General features: G+C 44.1%; 1 protein-coding gene across 1 annotated transcript in view; it reads left to right on the top strand.

Moving 5' to 3' along the window:
• DNAH6 (dynein axonemal heavy chain 6) overlaps positions 1–16,006 on the top strand; it is a 199,946-nt gene that overhangs the window by 135,595 nt on the left and 48,345 nt on the right. Inside the window, exons 53-60 of the mRNA XM_008700061.2 lie at positions 486–682; positions 1,869–2,072; positions 3,011–3,136; positions 4,878–5,042; positions 6,905–6,972; positions 8,908–9,088; positions 12,522–12,701; positions 14,188–14,421. Of these exons, the coding sequence (XP_008698283.2) occupies positions 486–682; positions 1,869–2,072; positions 3,011–3,136; positions 4,878–5,042; positions 6,905–6,972; positions 8,908–9,088; positions 12,522–12,701; positions 14,188–14,421 (1,355 nt within the window). The remainder of the gene's footprint in view (positions 1–485; positions 683–1,868; positions 2,073–3,010; positions 3,137–4,877; positions 5,043–6,904; positions 6,973–8,907; positions 9,089–12,521; positions 12,702–14,187; positions 14,422–16,006) is intronic.

Below are 16,006 nucleotides of genomic sequence, written 5' to 3'. Positions count from 1 at the left end.
GTGTATCAGGAGATGCCTGATTTTTAAAAGTAGAGTCTTCAGGCAGTCAAATCTCAGCTTCCGTCCAACATGTAGGACATATTTCCATGGAGGTACTGCACTAGCCTTCTCATGTAAGATTAGAACTGCACACATGGCATATGTTCAAGTCCTGTGTGGAAGGCTTGTTGGGACATGTTCCATTATAACATGATGTGGCATATGAATTTGATCCAGAAAATGAATACTACACAGACACAGAGAGAGCTATCTTCGGCCAGAGTAATGGAGTATCAAAGAGGAGCTGTTTGCACGGAAGAGGCAAACTTGGACTTGCTTCTGGAATGGGAAATAATGCTGAACTGGTGTGAGGTTTCATAGAGATGTATTGACACCATAAGCTAAGTAATGCTAATGGCGCTACAAACAAAAGCAGATGAACAAACTTCTTATATTTTAGGAAAATACTAAATGACATAATTTGATTTTTTTTTTAAATTTTCTAGCAAAGACTATGGCCCTGACCAAAGCACGTCTGATACGTGCTGGAAAGCTGACGGCTGCATTGGGAGATGAGCAAGTTCGATGGGAAGAAAGCATCCAGAAATTCAATGAGGAGATATCAAACGTCATTGGGAATGTGTTTATAGCAGCAGCTTGTGTTGCCTATTATGGGGCCTTCACAGCCCAGTATAGGCAATCGGTGAGTAAACTCACTTTCTGTGAGGAGTGATGAGAAGCTGCTGAAACTGGCAGAGGCAGGATAGGGGCGATCATTTTCCTGAGTTTAGAGGGAGGCTCTCCGCTGTGAAGGTTCTCCATGATGGAAACTTATTTATACACTCCTCAGCCCTCCACCTCCCCCATCAGTCAGCAATGGGCCAGCCCTAGGATTTCCTTAACACATTCCTTCCTTTCCTTTCCTGCCTTAGAAAGTTAGTCATCACTTCCTTATGCAGCTCAAGAACGTAGGGGAAGAAAAAGGGCCGGGGAGTCCCCCCCAACTTATGATCAGAAGTGGCATCTGAAGTCAGCCAGGATGGGGGCACCTGGGTAGCTCGGTCAGTTAAGCGGCCAATTCTCAATTTCAGCTCAGGTCATAATCTCAGGGTCATGAGACTGAGCCCCACATCAGGCTCTGCGTTCAGCCAGGAGTCTGCTTGAGATTCTCTCCCTCTACCCCTCCCCTCCCCCCACGCCCATGCTCTCTCTCTCAAATAAATAAATAAATCTTTAAAGTCAGTCAGGATGAAGTGTTCTGAATTGGTGAGACTGCTACAAAGGGCTAGGCAATGGGAAGGAGCAGGAAATGAAATTATTTGGAGAAGATTTTCAGGCATTTTTATGAAATGCCTTCCTAAAAGGGTTTCATACTTGCCCTTGAGTTATAAAACCTAGTGAGTACAGGACTCGTAGACTCAACAGAAGGTTAGGGGTCATCTGGTGCCATGTGAGCAGTGCCAGTGGTGCTTTTGGACCGTCCCACTCACCGAAGCAGGTGACATGCTAATTTCTCTGCCCCATCTACTAATTGCTAGTAGCACCCACAGTCATTGTGATAACCCGAAACTTCTCCACATGCTTCCAGACTCTCCCAACAGGGACAGTACACCCCTGGTTGAAGACTACTGTGATAACATTTATCATTTATGCATGAGAAAACTGAGGTTCAGACAGGGTGAGTGACATGCCCAAAGCCACAGCTAGTTTGTGGTATGGTTCTAGGCCCCAAATCTCCTGATTGTCAGTCCACTTCTTGTGTCCTATGCCTTGATGCCAGGATGCATGTGGAGACCAGTAGAACTTACTTTTAACCATGACCTTTTGTGCGTATCCTCATTTACCAAGTGTTCCTGACTCTATACAAATAAGCTTTCCTCCTCCCACAGCTTATAGAGTATTGGATCCAGGACTGTCTGTCTCTGGAGATCCCAATCAATCCTTCCTTCAGTCTCATTAACATTCTTGGTGATCCCTATGAAATACGGCAGTGGAACACTGATGGGCTGCCCCGTGACATAATATCAACAGAAAATGGCATTTTGGTTACTCAGGGGAGACGGTGGCCTCTGATGATTGATCCCCAGGATCAGGTGCGTATTAAGTGCTTCAGAGGAAGAGCAGTCTCATAGCTCTGCTTAATGTTATGCTGTCTGTTCCAAATTCCAGAAGTGGACTTGAACACACTTGTAAGATGTTGGGGATTTAGACCTAGGAGGGAGTTTAGAAGTCTTCTAGTCCAAAGGGCGCCTGGTGGCTCAGTCAGTTAAGTGTCGGACTCTTGGTTTTGGCTCAGGTCATGATCTCGCGGGGTCTTGAGATCAAGCCCCCAGTCGGGCTCTGTACTAAGCAGGGAGTTTGCTTGAGATTCTCTCTCCCCCTCTGCCCCTCCCTCGCTCATACACTCTCTCTTTCTCAAATAAATAAATAAACCTTAAAAAAAAAGTATTCTAGTCCGAGATCCTCATTTTGTGGAGGCAGAAGGTGAAAGGGAAGAGTCCAGCTGCTCCGCATACTTGATTTTGATTGGTTTTGTTTACGGGATTGACCATTAGTTTTCTGTTTTCTGTGGGAGCAGAAATTCATTCCTATATAGTTCTTGTTCCTAAAAGGTCTGAAGAGTCAGAATGAAGTCAGGGTAGGACGGGTTTTAGGGCAAGCCTGTCTGGAATTTACAGAATCCTATTATCTCACTCCTAAGTCCATGGATCATACTGTTCTAAATGGGGTTTAGAAAAGGGAGCCGTTGTCAGAGCAAGGAAGACAATCTTGAATACATTAAGGATGGGCTTTTTCCTAGATGTGTCCCTTCTTCATTTGTTCCAAATTTGAATAAAAGGAAGAATCCCAAACACTGGGGGTTTAAAAGGTGTTTTTATTTGCAGGGGGTAGTATTTTATTTTATCTTTTTCATCTTTCAAACCTGTTTCTAAATTAAACAAAATTTCTAAACTTTACTCTAAAAACTTTCACTTTCTAGTCATTTATAAAACTCTAAGTCCAATGTCCTGCTCTGTGCTTTCTCAAACAGGCAAACCGTTGGATAAGGAACAAGGAAAGCAAAAGTGGTTTAAAGATCATTAAGCTTACGGATAGTAATTTCTTACGTACACTTGAAAATTCAATCCGACTTGGTTTACCTGTCTTACTGGAAGAGGTTTGCTTTTCACTTTCCTCTACTCCAGTTCGTCCCCAACTTTCAGACCATACAGGCTACACCTGCATCGTGCTAGAGACACCAGGCAGCTCCATTTGCAAATTGTTCAAACCAGTCGCTTAGCTCCTTAAACAGTGCACTATCACATGGGGAGCAATCCGTTGACTGAATGATTTCTCTGATTCCAGGCATGGTTTTGGTGGTAGTGGGATGGGCTCTGTTTCCTGACACTGCTGGTTCTTGGGCCCGGTTGTGGCTCTTGATGGTTAGCTGCCATGAAAGTGCAGAGCAGTAGTGCCATGGGGCCAGTGGGGACTGTCTACACTGATGACGTGAAGCCAGCGAAACATTCCAGTGGGCATAAATATTATTATTCTCTATCCTTCTAGCCTTGCCTGACACAGGTAAGGTTCTGTAATGGGTCCCAGACCCTCACTCAAACCCTGAAGTTACACGGGAGGGTTAAGTCTCCCCAAACCTTTGGTGCAGTTATGTTAGCCCCAAACTGGATTCTTAAACCCCAGTTTACTTTGTAACACGGGAGGTCCCGGGGGAATTTCTTCTCTCACAGCGGGGCACAGAAGACTTTCTATGACATTCTGGCCCTGGACAGCAGGGCCTTATAACTGTAGCTGAGTGCTTTTGGGAGCAGGGGTGGGCGCCTGGGCAGCACCCCAGCCAGAACAGGATACTCTGACCAGGCCTGTCCTGCTTTCTGGGACTTGGAGTCATTAGCGTTATGTACCTAGCTGCCCTTTACATTTGTAAAGTGGTCTTCTCCAACTTCGTCTCCACCTACTCATGGTATGAAATGGAGTTAGTCTCAACCAGCGTTTTTTAATGAAATAGATTTTTAAGAGCACAAAATGGTGTCATAGGTAGTAATGGAAATTTTATCTCATAAACTTGTGTTTTAAGAGAACAACTTACATTCTTGGGTATCATGTCACAGTATGAAATAGGTTTGTTAACTGTGGATTACAATCAAATTTTGACAGCTCCTGGGCCATGGGCCCCCATCACACCCGTGCTGACATAAGGATACCGACGGCAGTGTCTGCCTGCCTAAGTTCTTGCCAACAATCAAATTTGCTTTGAGGGAAAGAAAATAATTGTCATACAGCATAGAGGTCCACAAACTTTTTCTGTAAAGAGCCAGATATTTTAGTTTTTTTAGGCCAGATACAGTCTCTGTACAAACATTATTCAAACAAATATTCTTTGTTTTGGTTTGGGTTTAGGGTTTTGTTTTTACAACCCCTTAACAGGGTGAAAATCATTTTTAGCTTAAAAGCCATACAAAAACAGGCCACAGAGGGCAGGATTTGGCCTGCACACTGTGTAGACTGCCATCTCTTGCCTTAGAACAGCCATGAAAGTGAACGTATCATTTGTCTGGGTCCTGTTGAAGGGCCACCTGCAGAGACCCTCCTTTCCCAGATTCTTCCTTATGGGGATGAATGGTATGCACAGTTAGTCTAAACAGCTGTATTGCCTTCATATGATCTTATTTTCTTAGACTACCGAAAAGATAACCATGGAAAATATACACCGTTAGAGCCAGTGAGTGCACAGTAAGAGAAATATCAGATCACCGGAAATTTGCTCAAAGTAAATTTGGAGGCCTAAGGAATTTAGAGAAATTGATCCCATCCATTTTAATGGCTTTGTGTGTGTGTGTGCGTGTGCGTGTGTGTGTGTGTGTGTGTGTGTGTGTGTGTGTTCTCTTTTAACTTTCAAGCTTAAAGAAACCTTGGACCCAGCTCTAGAACCCATTCTCTTGAAGCAGACTTTCATGAGCGGTGGACGGCTGCTCATTCAACTTGGAGACTCAGACATTGATTATGACAAAAACTTCAGGTTCTATATGACAACCAAATTGCCAAATCCCCACTACCTGCCTGAGGTATGAGCTGCTGGTCCGGAATTCCCAGCCTGAGTGGACTGTTACGTGTGACGGGTCTCTGAGGTTAGGTGGGCCCTCTCCCAGGCCCCCTTTTCCCTCCACTCTGCCATCCCCCTTCCTTCCACTGTCTTCTACTCTTGCTTCTCTTCTGCATCCTGATTCTGATTCCAGTTGCCCTTCTGCTCACCATTCAGCTGGACTTGGGTCCCTCCACACCTGGTCCCTAGGCGCTGCCCTGCCCGCGGCCCTGCGCAGCTCTCCAGCACGCTCTCTGCCTCCCTCCCAGCCCGCAGCTGCTTGCACAACACAGAGCAGCAGTCCCTTCTAATCCTTCTTCTCCCTCCTGCAGCTCAAGGCCATTTGTGCCCCTCTTGCTGTGGCTCAGAAATGAACCAGCGTTCATAATAAAGTTGCCGGCTTCAAAACTCTGGTGACTGGCACCGTTAGAGAATCATGACTCAGACATCCAGTGTGTCTGTACTTCGAGTTCTGGAGAAGGGGGCATCTTGTCCTCCCTCGGGACCTTAGACTTTGCAGGGATCTGTGTGAACCTCACTTCCACACGCACGTCCCTGAGCCACGACAGGATCCACAAGAACTACTCTCGTGCTGCAGAGCCCAAGGCAGCTGCCACAGAAATGAAGGCAGCTGGGTCTCCTCTCTCCCTTCCTGCACGGGGCTCCCCGCAGTCCCTCGGTGCGGCCACAGCTACAGGCACGGCTGCACACTCCGCAGGGTCTTCCCAGCCTGGCGGGTCTCCCCTTCTCCAACAGGGCCCATGCAATGAGGGAAAGAACTTCAACAAATCAGAACTAAGCCCCTCACTTCTCCCTCCTCCATCTCCCAAAAAATAAAATCCTTGCATATGCCATTCCAAATAGTGTCATTTTCCTTTTAGTCACTGATTTTCTCATAGCTGCCTGTCTTCACTAAATGTGCTCAGTTTAGATGAAATGGACACACTTCTTGAATAAGATGAGGGGAATGCCACTAAAAGCCCAGGTCAGCGTCGAGGGGTTTAATTTGCACAGCCACTGCCAGGGCTCGTGTCCCAAGATCCATCATGAAGTTTAGAAAAGTGACCAATGTGGTGACCTTACAACCTTCTCACTTACTTAACTTTTGGGAGGGAGCATCGCACACCTGACCCAACACTAGCTCTGTGACTGTGGGTCAGTTATTCTTTTTCCTGGATCCTCAAGTCAATTAACCAAAAAGTGGAGATAGTTCAAGGATTCATTGTGAAGATTAAATAAGAATAACATGTAAAATATGGGACATTCAAACACTCTTCTTTTGCCGTTAACTTTTCAAGTAATGTCAGAATGCTATAGAAACCATTTTTCATAAAAATATATATAAAGCTCTATTTATTATCAGTCATCACTTCTTTTTAACAAGGACAAACTATGTACAAGTCACTGTAACAGAGTGATTTTATTACCTCGTTTGGTCTTCACAAATACCCTGTGAGTTATAACTATTATGATCCCAATTTTTAAATCTCAGCGTGGGTGAGTGGCTTGTCCAGCACGCACTAACGGCTGTACCTGGAATCAGAACCCGATCTTTCTAACCCTCTGCTGGCTCACCTTTCTTTAAAACACCGTGTAGCATTCTCTAACTGTGGCCTGTGAGGAACAAGATTGTCACTCAGACTGCACGGAAAATCCTGTTAGGATTCTGTAAGACACAGTATGCTTGGTGGGTGTGTGGGTGTGTGGGTGGGTGGGTATGTTCACAATGAGACCCGAGAGGCATCCACGTGGGTAATAATGGGCCCTGTTCTACTAAGGAGAGCACTTCTTATTTTACCCTTCTGAACTTAAGCATTTTTATGTAAATGTATGCTTCTCTTTCAGGTGTGCATTAAAGTTACCATCATCAATTTCACTGTAACCAAATCAGGTCTAGAGGATCAACTGTTAAGGTAAAAAAGAAAAAAAAAAAAAGGCGGGGGGCGGGGAGGAGCAAGCTAAGTTTCCTAATATTTTGTTTAGAAATTGTGTCAAAGAAAACATTTTAATGTGTGAAAGCACCACTCATGAGTCCTCAGTCATAAAGATGATCGTAAATGACCAGGTTCTTCATGTCTTGTCACTTTTGCAGCCGCCGATCTTGTTCACAGTCCTCTCAAGGAGATCAGGGATATACCCTTAATTCTCAACCATGGGTTGGGCCGGGCCTTCAGCCCAGCCCTGCCTCTTCCCCTTCACTGGGGTTTCCATTCTTGGGCAAGTGATTGAAGTCAGTCATCATGTCGTTCCTTGAGATGCTTTGCTCCATACCTGTGCGAAAAACTCCCAAATATAGCTTTCCTGTTTTACTTGTCTACAGGTGTTTTCTTGTGTACTTAATTGTACCTCCATTTGTCTGCCTCAAAAAATTAAATATGCTCCTTCAGTATACTCTGTGATTAAATCTCCACTTCCCAAAAAGATTATGAATTGTTGATAGTAATTATCAGAATTAGCCAAGAGGCTTAAGAGACAAAAAATTTTAAGGGTTTATTGAAATAATAATATTCATATGGGTTAAAAACCCATTATATGTGTGTGTGAATATATATGTATGTATATGCATGTGTGTGTATGTATATACATACATTAACTCTAAAGGAAAAGATAATTTAGACCCATGTTCAAAATGAGTCATCAAGTTTATTGAGTCAAGTCAAAACTGGGTCAAGAGCATCCTGATTTGTTCCTATTATCACTGAGTTTAAATCTCATTTTCCTTGTTTATTTTAGGAATCTATTCCGCCAGCTGCTAACTTGCTTAACTTCTGCTAGGCTAACTTCTTTCCAGACAAAGGGTATTTCAGCACATTTTACGGACATGTTCTAAGGACATGGCTGAGCCGTTTCCATACCATTGCTCTTCCGTGAAGAGTTCCACTTAGTTGTGTCACAAACTGTCAGCATGTTAGACCGCGGGGACACGGAGAAGTGCCCTGGAAGCGAGAATGTTGAGACTCAGGTGGAGAGTACAGAATCCCTGGGTTCCAGTTTATACTCCTCTCTTCTGAAAAAATTATTTAAACATACAAACTTGAGATAATGATTTCTTTTGGTGTTCATAAAATAACTTTTAAAGTTTCTGAATTCAGTATATACATAACAAACGAACCGAGGCCACTCATCGTAGCCGGTAAAGCATGTGCCCTGGGAGTCAGCTAAGCCAGGTGCAAACCCAGCTCTGCCTCTCACAGCCACATGAGCTCAGGAAGTGACCCACTAGGGTCTGTTCCCTCATCTGCAAGCGGGGGTGGTAACCACAGTGCCCACCTCACAGGAGCATTCAAAAAATTCAAAGAGAATCCGCGTAAAACTTTAAGCAGGGTGCCTGGCACAGAGTGATGCTTAATAAAGATTAGTTTCTGCAAACATAGGGCTGGGAGCAAACTATGAAAGCACAAGTGAAGGGAGATCTAAGTTCACATGTTTAGACGGGTGGAGCTGGAGGTAAGGCTCCTTTATTAGACACACTCAAGGCTCGTTTCGTGGGAATGGTGGGATTTCAGAATCTTCCATAAAAAGAATGTTCCAGGCACCATTTTCAGCCTGGCACAAGCAAGCATTAGAAACAGAAATTGAATGATTAGGAAGATCAAGCACTGAGCAGGTTATCCGAAAAGAAGATGAGCAGAAGCTATGGGGACTGTGGTAGGTTTTGAAATACAAGATAGAATCAGAACTAACATGTCATTCAGTGAATAGCCACCGTGTAAACCCAGCAAAAGAGGGGCCTTATGCATTAGGACTTGGCTAGTAACATTAGTACTCAGCCAAGTAGCAAAGAAAAATAGAAGCAACTTCAGGGCACTGATAAAGCCATAATTTAAGTATTCAAACTTTGGTTCCAGTGATGTGGTACGACTTGAAAAACCCGAGTTGGAAGAACAAAGAATCAAGCTCATTGTGAGGATCAACGCTGACAAAAACCAGCTGAAAACTATCGAGGAGAAAATCCTGAGAATGCTCTTTACATCTGAAGGAAATATTCTGGACAATGAAGAACTTATTGACACACTCCAGGACTCAAAGGCAAGTAAAACATTTTTAGTATATCTAGAAATCGTGTTGCTTCAGAAGTTACAACTGCCACTTTTGAGGGTCCTGCAAAGTTTTTACAGCAAGAATGGCAGCCACACCTGGGCTGCCAGGGTAGTGCAAGAGTGAGCCTGGCTGGCAGGGTCCCCAACCCCAGTGGAGGAGGAGGTAAATTGTAGACAACCGCTCCTCTTGTCTGCATTTTTTAAAAATTTTATTTATTTATTTGAGAGAGAGAGAGAGAGAAAGCATGAGAGCGGGGAAGGTCAAAGGGAGAAGCAGACTCCCTGGGAGAGGGAGCCCAACGTGGGACTTGATCCCAGCACTCCAGGACCATAACCTGAGCTGAAGGCAGTTGCTTAACCAACTGAGCCACCCAGGTGCCCTTGTCTGCATTTTTTTGATCAAGCATGTAATGTATAAAGCTTTACATGCAGGGCACCTGGGTGGCACAGTCGGTTAAGGGTCCGACTCTTGGTTTCATCTCAGGTCGTGATCTCAGGGTCATTGGGCTCCACATTGGGCTCCACACTTAGCACAGAGTCTGCTTGAGATTCTCTCTCTCCCTCTCTCTGCCCCTCCCAAAGCTTTACATGCCAATTGCTTAAGGAATGAAATATTTGTACAAGGTTCGTGATAGCATTCCTTGCCTTCTCAATGCCTACCACCACCACCATTGCCCCCATGACTTCTTCCATAAAAACAACTATGTTCTTCTTTTTTTGTTTTGATTATTTGGGGTTTTAATCTTTTCTCTAAATCATAGACTCATATTGCTACTTCTTCAGGGTTTTTTTTTATACATTCACTGTTGTCTACACTTTTACCACACACATACATACATACACACACATACCCTCTGCCCATCATAGCCTCCCACTGTACTTGTATCCTGATTATAGTTAAACATCCAGTGTTTACATTGCCTAGAAGTATGAAGATCTGGCTGCAAGTGTTTTAGGGGGCTGAGGACAGGAGAAGAGCTAGGGTGTCAGTATCCATTGTGTATACATTTACCTAATCTCTTTGTTTTCATTATGGTACCCGGCCCTCAACTATCCCTGGCTTCCTTCCATCAAAAAAAAAAAAAAAAAAACAACCCTCTCTTTATTTCCTCAAGGATGAAACTTCTATTTTTCAGTCAGGGTGAGGAAGGAACAACCCCTTGACTGGTGGGGAGATGACTTGGGAGTCTATCAACCAATTCTTATTTTAGGCTCTTGCCACTTCCAGTGATTGGATGCCATGAATTCTTATGCCTTTGAAGGGGATTCTATTGTACAAATTGGGTGACTTTTTGGCTTTCCCCTTTGCCAGGTTGGGAATCGATTTTCCTGAATCTGCTAAGTCATTACCACTCTACTTTCAAATTTCCAGTTATTGATATTTCCTCTCCCATTCTTCCTATCTTTGTGGGTTTGCACTGTTTTTAAAAATCCCTTTACTATAATTGTATCATGGTTTCAGTAGGGAGTAAGATAGGTACATGTGTTCTGACTGCCTTCTTTCTCTGTGAGCTGGTTTCGGTGTCTGCAGGGAGTTGCCTTGAAGATACCCCTTCTATAAGGTAGAGATAGGACTGATTGTTCCTGGGCTCCGTTTCCTGCCACTTCCTGCCTATAGTTTATACTCCCTTAAACTCCCAGAGCTCTCGTTTATTTTAAGTGGTTTGTTTTGTTTTGTTTTGTTTTAATAATCTCTACACACAACATGGGGCTCAAACCCACAACCCTGAAATCAAGAGTCGCATACTCCTCCAACTAAGCCAGTCAGGTGCCCCCCAGATCCCTCATTTTAAAATATGTGTCGTATTCCCTAATCACTGCTGAGGCCTCAAGTCTCTTGAGCATAATATCTGTAAGTAGTTACTAAGCTCAACTGAGGTGTATAGTCTTCTAACATTCTCTGGCAAAAAGACGAAAGTAGTCCACTTTGCTTTGCTTTCTCTTTAGCCTTGGATACTTCATTATCAGGGCCTTGAGGTCCCCAAAAGAATAAAGGATTGTTTGTGGGTGGGTCTCCTTGATCCAGCTGCTCCTATATCAACTTGCTTTTCCTAGTCACATGTAAATGCTTTACTTGAGTCCAATATTGGGATTGAGGTTTTCCACTCAACTCTACCCTTTCTTGTCCCCTCAGGTTCCTAAGTGGTCAATACAGAGAGAGTTTGAGCCTTTGATTCCTGAAAAAAGCTCTTAATCCCTCTCTTCCCTCCCCTGGAGGACAGGGGTTGATAGTCTAGAAGTTAGCCACTAGCCACATGTGGCTATTGAGCACCTGAAATGTGGCTAGCCTGAATTAAGATATGTTGTTGGTGTAAAATACACACCGGATTTCAAAGACTTAATCAAAAAAAAAAAGTTAAAAATCTCAGTAATTTTCAATGGATTATATGCTGATATAATCAACATATATTGGGTTCTGTTGGGCTAAATAAAATTATTGTTAAAATTAATTTCACTTGTTTACTGTTAATAAACTTAGAAAAGATAGAATTATATATGTGGCTCACATGTTTCTATTGGGCAGAGGGGTCTAGACAGAAAGCCTGTTCGGATTCCCTTTTAGCTGTCCTCCCAATAGAGCCAATACTGAACAGCTGTTCCCACAGTGATTTTTCATGGTCCCTGCCCTAGACCCTTTGACTTTCTAGAGGCAAATCCCCAACCCAGGAACATCCATGGCTGAAAGAAGTGGGGGTTGGGAGAGGAAGACAGACAGGCAGTAATACAGAGACCCTGAGGGAGCCAGAGAGGGGAACCTTAGAAAGCCCACTGGCCAAAAGGCTCCCCAGAACCACTAACCAAAAACAGAAAACCAGAAGAACAGCAAAGACCTTGTGACTATCTCCAACAACTTAGCTTTATAACCCTTCCCAAACAATAGCTACTACCCAGGTTGCCTTATGTCTACACCTGGGAACGCTAGGGAAAGAAAGAGAATCTTAGTCTTCCTTGTTATTCCAGAGTGGGATGTGATACCACTTCCTTCCAGCCTCTCTCCACCCTCCTCTTTGGGGCAGTTTCATGGATGCCCCTTCTCCCTTCATACCTTCTTCTATTATGTGAACCCTATATCATTAGAGGACTGCTCATGGGGAGATCAGAGAGTACTCATGGGAGTACTGTGTTAGTGCTTCCCTTCCAGGAGTCACTCAAAGTCGAGTCTCAGAGAAGTGCTGCTCCAGCTTGTCGGGGCTGCTTGTGTTGCCTGTTCCCGGCTGCCTATTCCACATTCTGGAAGAAAAGAGGTCAGCTCAGAAGAAGGTCACAGAGTCCTGAGATTCAGTCGTTCTTTCTGGGGACCCTCTAATTATTATAATCACTAATTCACTGTGTCCTTATTTCTTTCCTAGACCTAACTGGATATATCCTACCATTTGTTTAAAAAGGGATCCTTAAGAACTTGTCTTCGTATTTTTATTCAGATCACTTCTGGTGCCATTAAAGTCAGGCTAAAGGAAGCCGAGTCCACGGAAATGATGATCAATATTGCTCGTGAGAAGTACCGTCCAGTAGCCACTCAAGGCTCCGTCATGTACTTTGTCATTGCGAGCCTCTCAGAAATAGATCCCATGTACCAGTATTCGTTAAAATATTTTAAACAGGTAAGTGTGTTGTTTTGTCAGCGAACTTTATCTCTTTGGTTTCCCTTTCAACCCCGTTGAGTTACTTTTGCCTCAGACAGTTCGTGAGTCTAGTTATCAAGTAAAACCCTCTAGGAGTTTGGGTTCAGACTTACCTGTTCAAGAGCGACTCCACCTGCCATGTCTTCTCAACACTCAAGTGCCCAGTATGCACAGAAAACTGCAGAGGAAGAAAAGAAAGATTTTCTCTTGGCCTCCTCGGCTAACTAGCTTGTTTGTTTTCCTTCTTGCCTGCCTTTCTTTTGTTCTTTTCAGAGTCATAGCTCCATGCTGTTTCTTTACACGTCTCTACAGTAATCCTACTTCCTTTCCACTGTTAGACTTTTCTGTGCTGTATCTCAAGTCTCTGACAGCACTGACCTTAAGCGAATTGGTTTCTGTATCTTTTATCCCCCAGAACTTTCTATACATAACAGGCTATCCAACTCCTCACTGTACCGCCCCAACTTTTTTAGACAAATCATACATGCCCTGGTCTCCTGTCCTTGGTTCCTTCTCACTCCCACCATATTACTGCAAGACTTTTGTTTTTTGTATGGTCTCTCTTCTTAAACTCATATTCACTGTTGAATCTCAACAGCTCTCTCATGAGTAGGATACTTTCACCCCTCATCCTCTTTGTGGCAGCATTCCCTCTCTCCCAAGAGCAAATGCAGTGTCACAAAACTTCAGCAAGCAGTGTCCATTTACCTGAAGATTTCCAGGGGGACAGTGAGTTTGCATCACCCATTACACAGCAGAACTTACTGAGCATCCCCAGTAGCGCCCCCTGTTCACCACCAGTTTCCCTCAGCTACCAGTTTGTGTCAGGGTTCACCATGTTTTATTTTGGCACCAAGCGTCATATCTTCACTGGATTTTGAGCTTCTCTGCTTCTTGTCAGGTTGTTAAAGAAAGCTCAATCCTCTTTTCTTCCAAGTATGTTAAATAACACCCCCCTTTCCCTTTGTCAACCATACTTGGGGAGAATTAACAAGGGCTTTCCCTTAAATTTTGGAGAAAATTCTAGCACATCTTCCCACATCCTAACAATGATCTTGGGGGAGTGCCAAGAAGAGCACATGAACTTACTTTGCCCTTATGTCTCTCACCCCAAAGTGATTATCAAATCCGAGTTAAGGATATGAAAAAACTGGGGGTGCCAGCTCGCTTCCATTTTCCTGTGTTCTGCCTCATATCAAGATGATGCCTTTTGAATATTGTCAAGAGTTCGGCAGTGGTTCATTTCTGAAAACTGGGGAGAGGAAGGGGAATGCAGAAAATAAATATCACTTATCAATTTGGGATGGATTCTGGACTTTTTCATCGTACAGTAGTCATCTCCTGTGCTGCTATTTACCCACTGAATACAGGCCCCAGATGGGCGGGAGTGAGGAGCAGGGATTTTTTTTTCTCCGTAGAAATGGAATTAAATGAGAGACATTGATAGAGCTCTCTCTTCGCACAGTTGTTCAATACAACAATTGAAACTTCTCTAAGGACAGATGATCTACAGCAGCGCTTGGAAATTCTACTGGAACAAACCCTTCTAACCGCATATATCAATGTTTCGAGAGGACTTTTTGAACAACATAAACTCATCTACAGCTTTATGCTTTGTGTTGAGATCATGCGTCAGCAAGAAAACTTAACTGATGCTGAATGGAATTTCTTTCTCCGAGGTTCTGCAGGATTAGAAAAGGTACCTCTCTCAAGTTTGGACTGTCAATGTTATTCTAGATAGGGCCCACAAGCACCTACCAGTGCTCTGCAGTGGCTGAAGGTGATCCCTTTGGCCGTGTGGCCGGGCGGGGCAGGCACTGGGGGCCTAGGGGCCAGGCTGCCACTTAGCTCCGTCTCCCGTAGCTGGGCAATGTCGGTAAATTTAACCTGTTTAGGCTGCAGTGTCCTCACCTATACAAAAGGGATGAAGGGAGTAACCGATGGGCTAGTAGATATGAACATGCTTTGACAAGTTGACCATCTTACAAATATGAAGAGTTAAAATTCAATAAATGTTGTAATTCACAGACTTGGCAATACCATTTGGGAAATCATGACTCCCTCCTGCCTGGACACATCTTTCATTATAAAGCACGGGAATTACTATGCTGAGCTGTTACCTTCTGGCACACTGAAATATGAGCTCTCCTGCAGTTTCCTTCTTTGTGTTCAACCTTTTGTCAAACTTGCTCCAGCTCCTTGAACTAGCCTATCTCACCCACACATCACAAATCGGGTGGCCCACAGAAATGAGCCACAGCCCTCCCAGTTCTTGCCTGGAGGTCCAGCTTAGCCCCACTCTAAATGCTTGGCTCGGTCCTGCCCACCTTGAGTCCCGCCTTTGGTCTCTGCAGACATGAAGTCTGCACCTGTTTGCCACTATGCGCCTGAGTAGATATCACCAGGAGGTTGGACTTTATGCCTTTTTTATTTGACTCTCAGGGCCCTATGCTCCCAGGACAAGACCTCTCCACCAGACGCCCTTCCTTCCCAATCCCCATCCATCTTGCCCCGTATAGATTCTAGTAATCCTTCCTTAATGCTATCTTAACTTCATAATCACAATTCATACTTCAGAGAGCTTGCTCTGTGTTTATAGAAATCAGCTAATTTATGCCTCCTACGTGAGTCCCTTATTTTATCTCTAGCCTGCAGACAAACAATTAGGCACAAAGAGATTAAAGAATTCGTCATGTTCACATACTTACTAGGGTTTGGAACTGATGTAGGAAAGACGGTAGGGTTTGAAGCCGACAGCCAAGAAAGAATTCTTGAGACCTCTTTGATGCAAAAAAGGTGATTTTATTAAAGCACGGGGACAGGACCTATGGGCAGAAAAGAGCTGCGGCCCTGGGGTCTTGAGGAGTGGCTGATTATATATTCAGGAATTGGGGGAAGTAACGAAAAGGGAGCTTTCAAAAGAACTTGCATATGCTAAAGAGGACCTACAAGATAATGGAGGCCTTGCCATTGTCAAGTTAAGGTTGTTTTCCCCCCAGCAAGGTATTAACATTAAGACAGTTAGGAGGTCCCTGGAAGAATGTCACATGTCCCACCCAGGAGTGGGGGGTGGGGAGAGGTTGCAGGGTGTCGGCTTGTGCTTTGTTTTTAGCCAACCTTCTGCTCCCTCATCAAGATAGGATTGGGGAGAGATCCGGCTACAAGGTGTCGACATTGAGACATTGACATCGAGGCAGTTGAGTCCCTAGAGGAATGTCACTCTGCCTGTTTCAAAAAGGACTTGTCAATGGGCTGTAGGTAGTATGGAAATTTAATAATTTTTC

The sequence above is a fragment of the Ursus maritimus genome, unplaced genomic scaffold, assembly GCF_017311325.1.
Source record: "Ursus maritimus isolate PB19 unplaced genomic scaffold, ASM1731132v1 scaffold_6, whole genome shotgun sequence".
In the NCBI taxonomy this organism is placed as follows: domain Eukaryota; kingdom Metazoa; phylum Chordata; class Mammalia; order Carnivora; family Ursidae; genus Ursus; species Ursus maritimus.
Note: the sequence above shows the minus strand (reverse complement) of the source record. Positions and strands in the feature narration are given on the sequence as shown.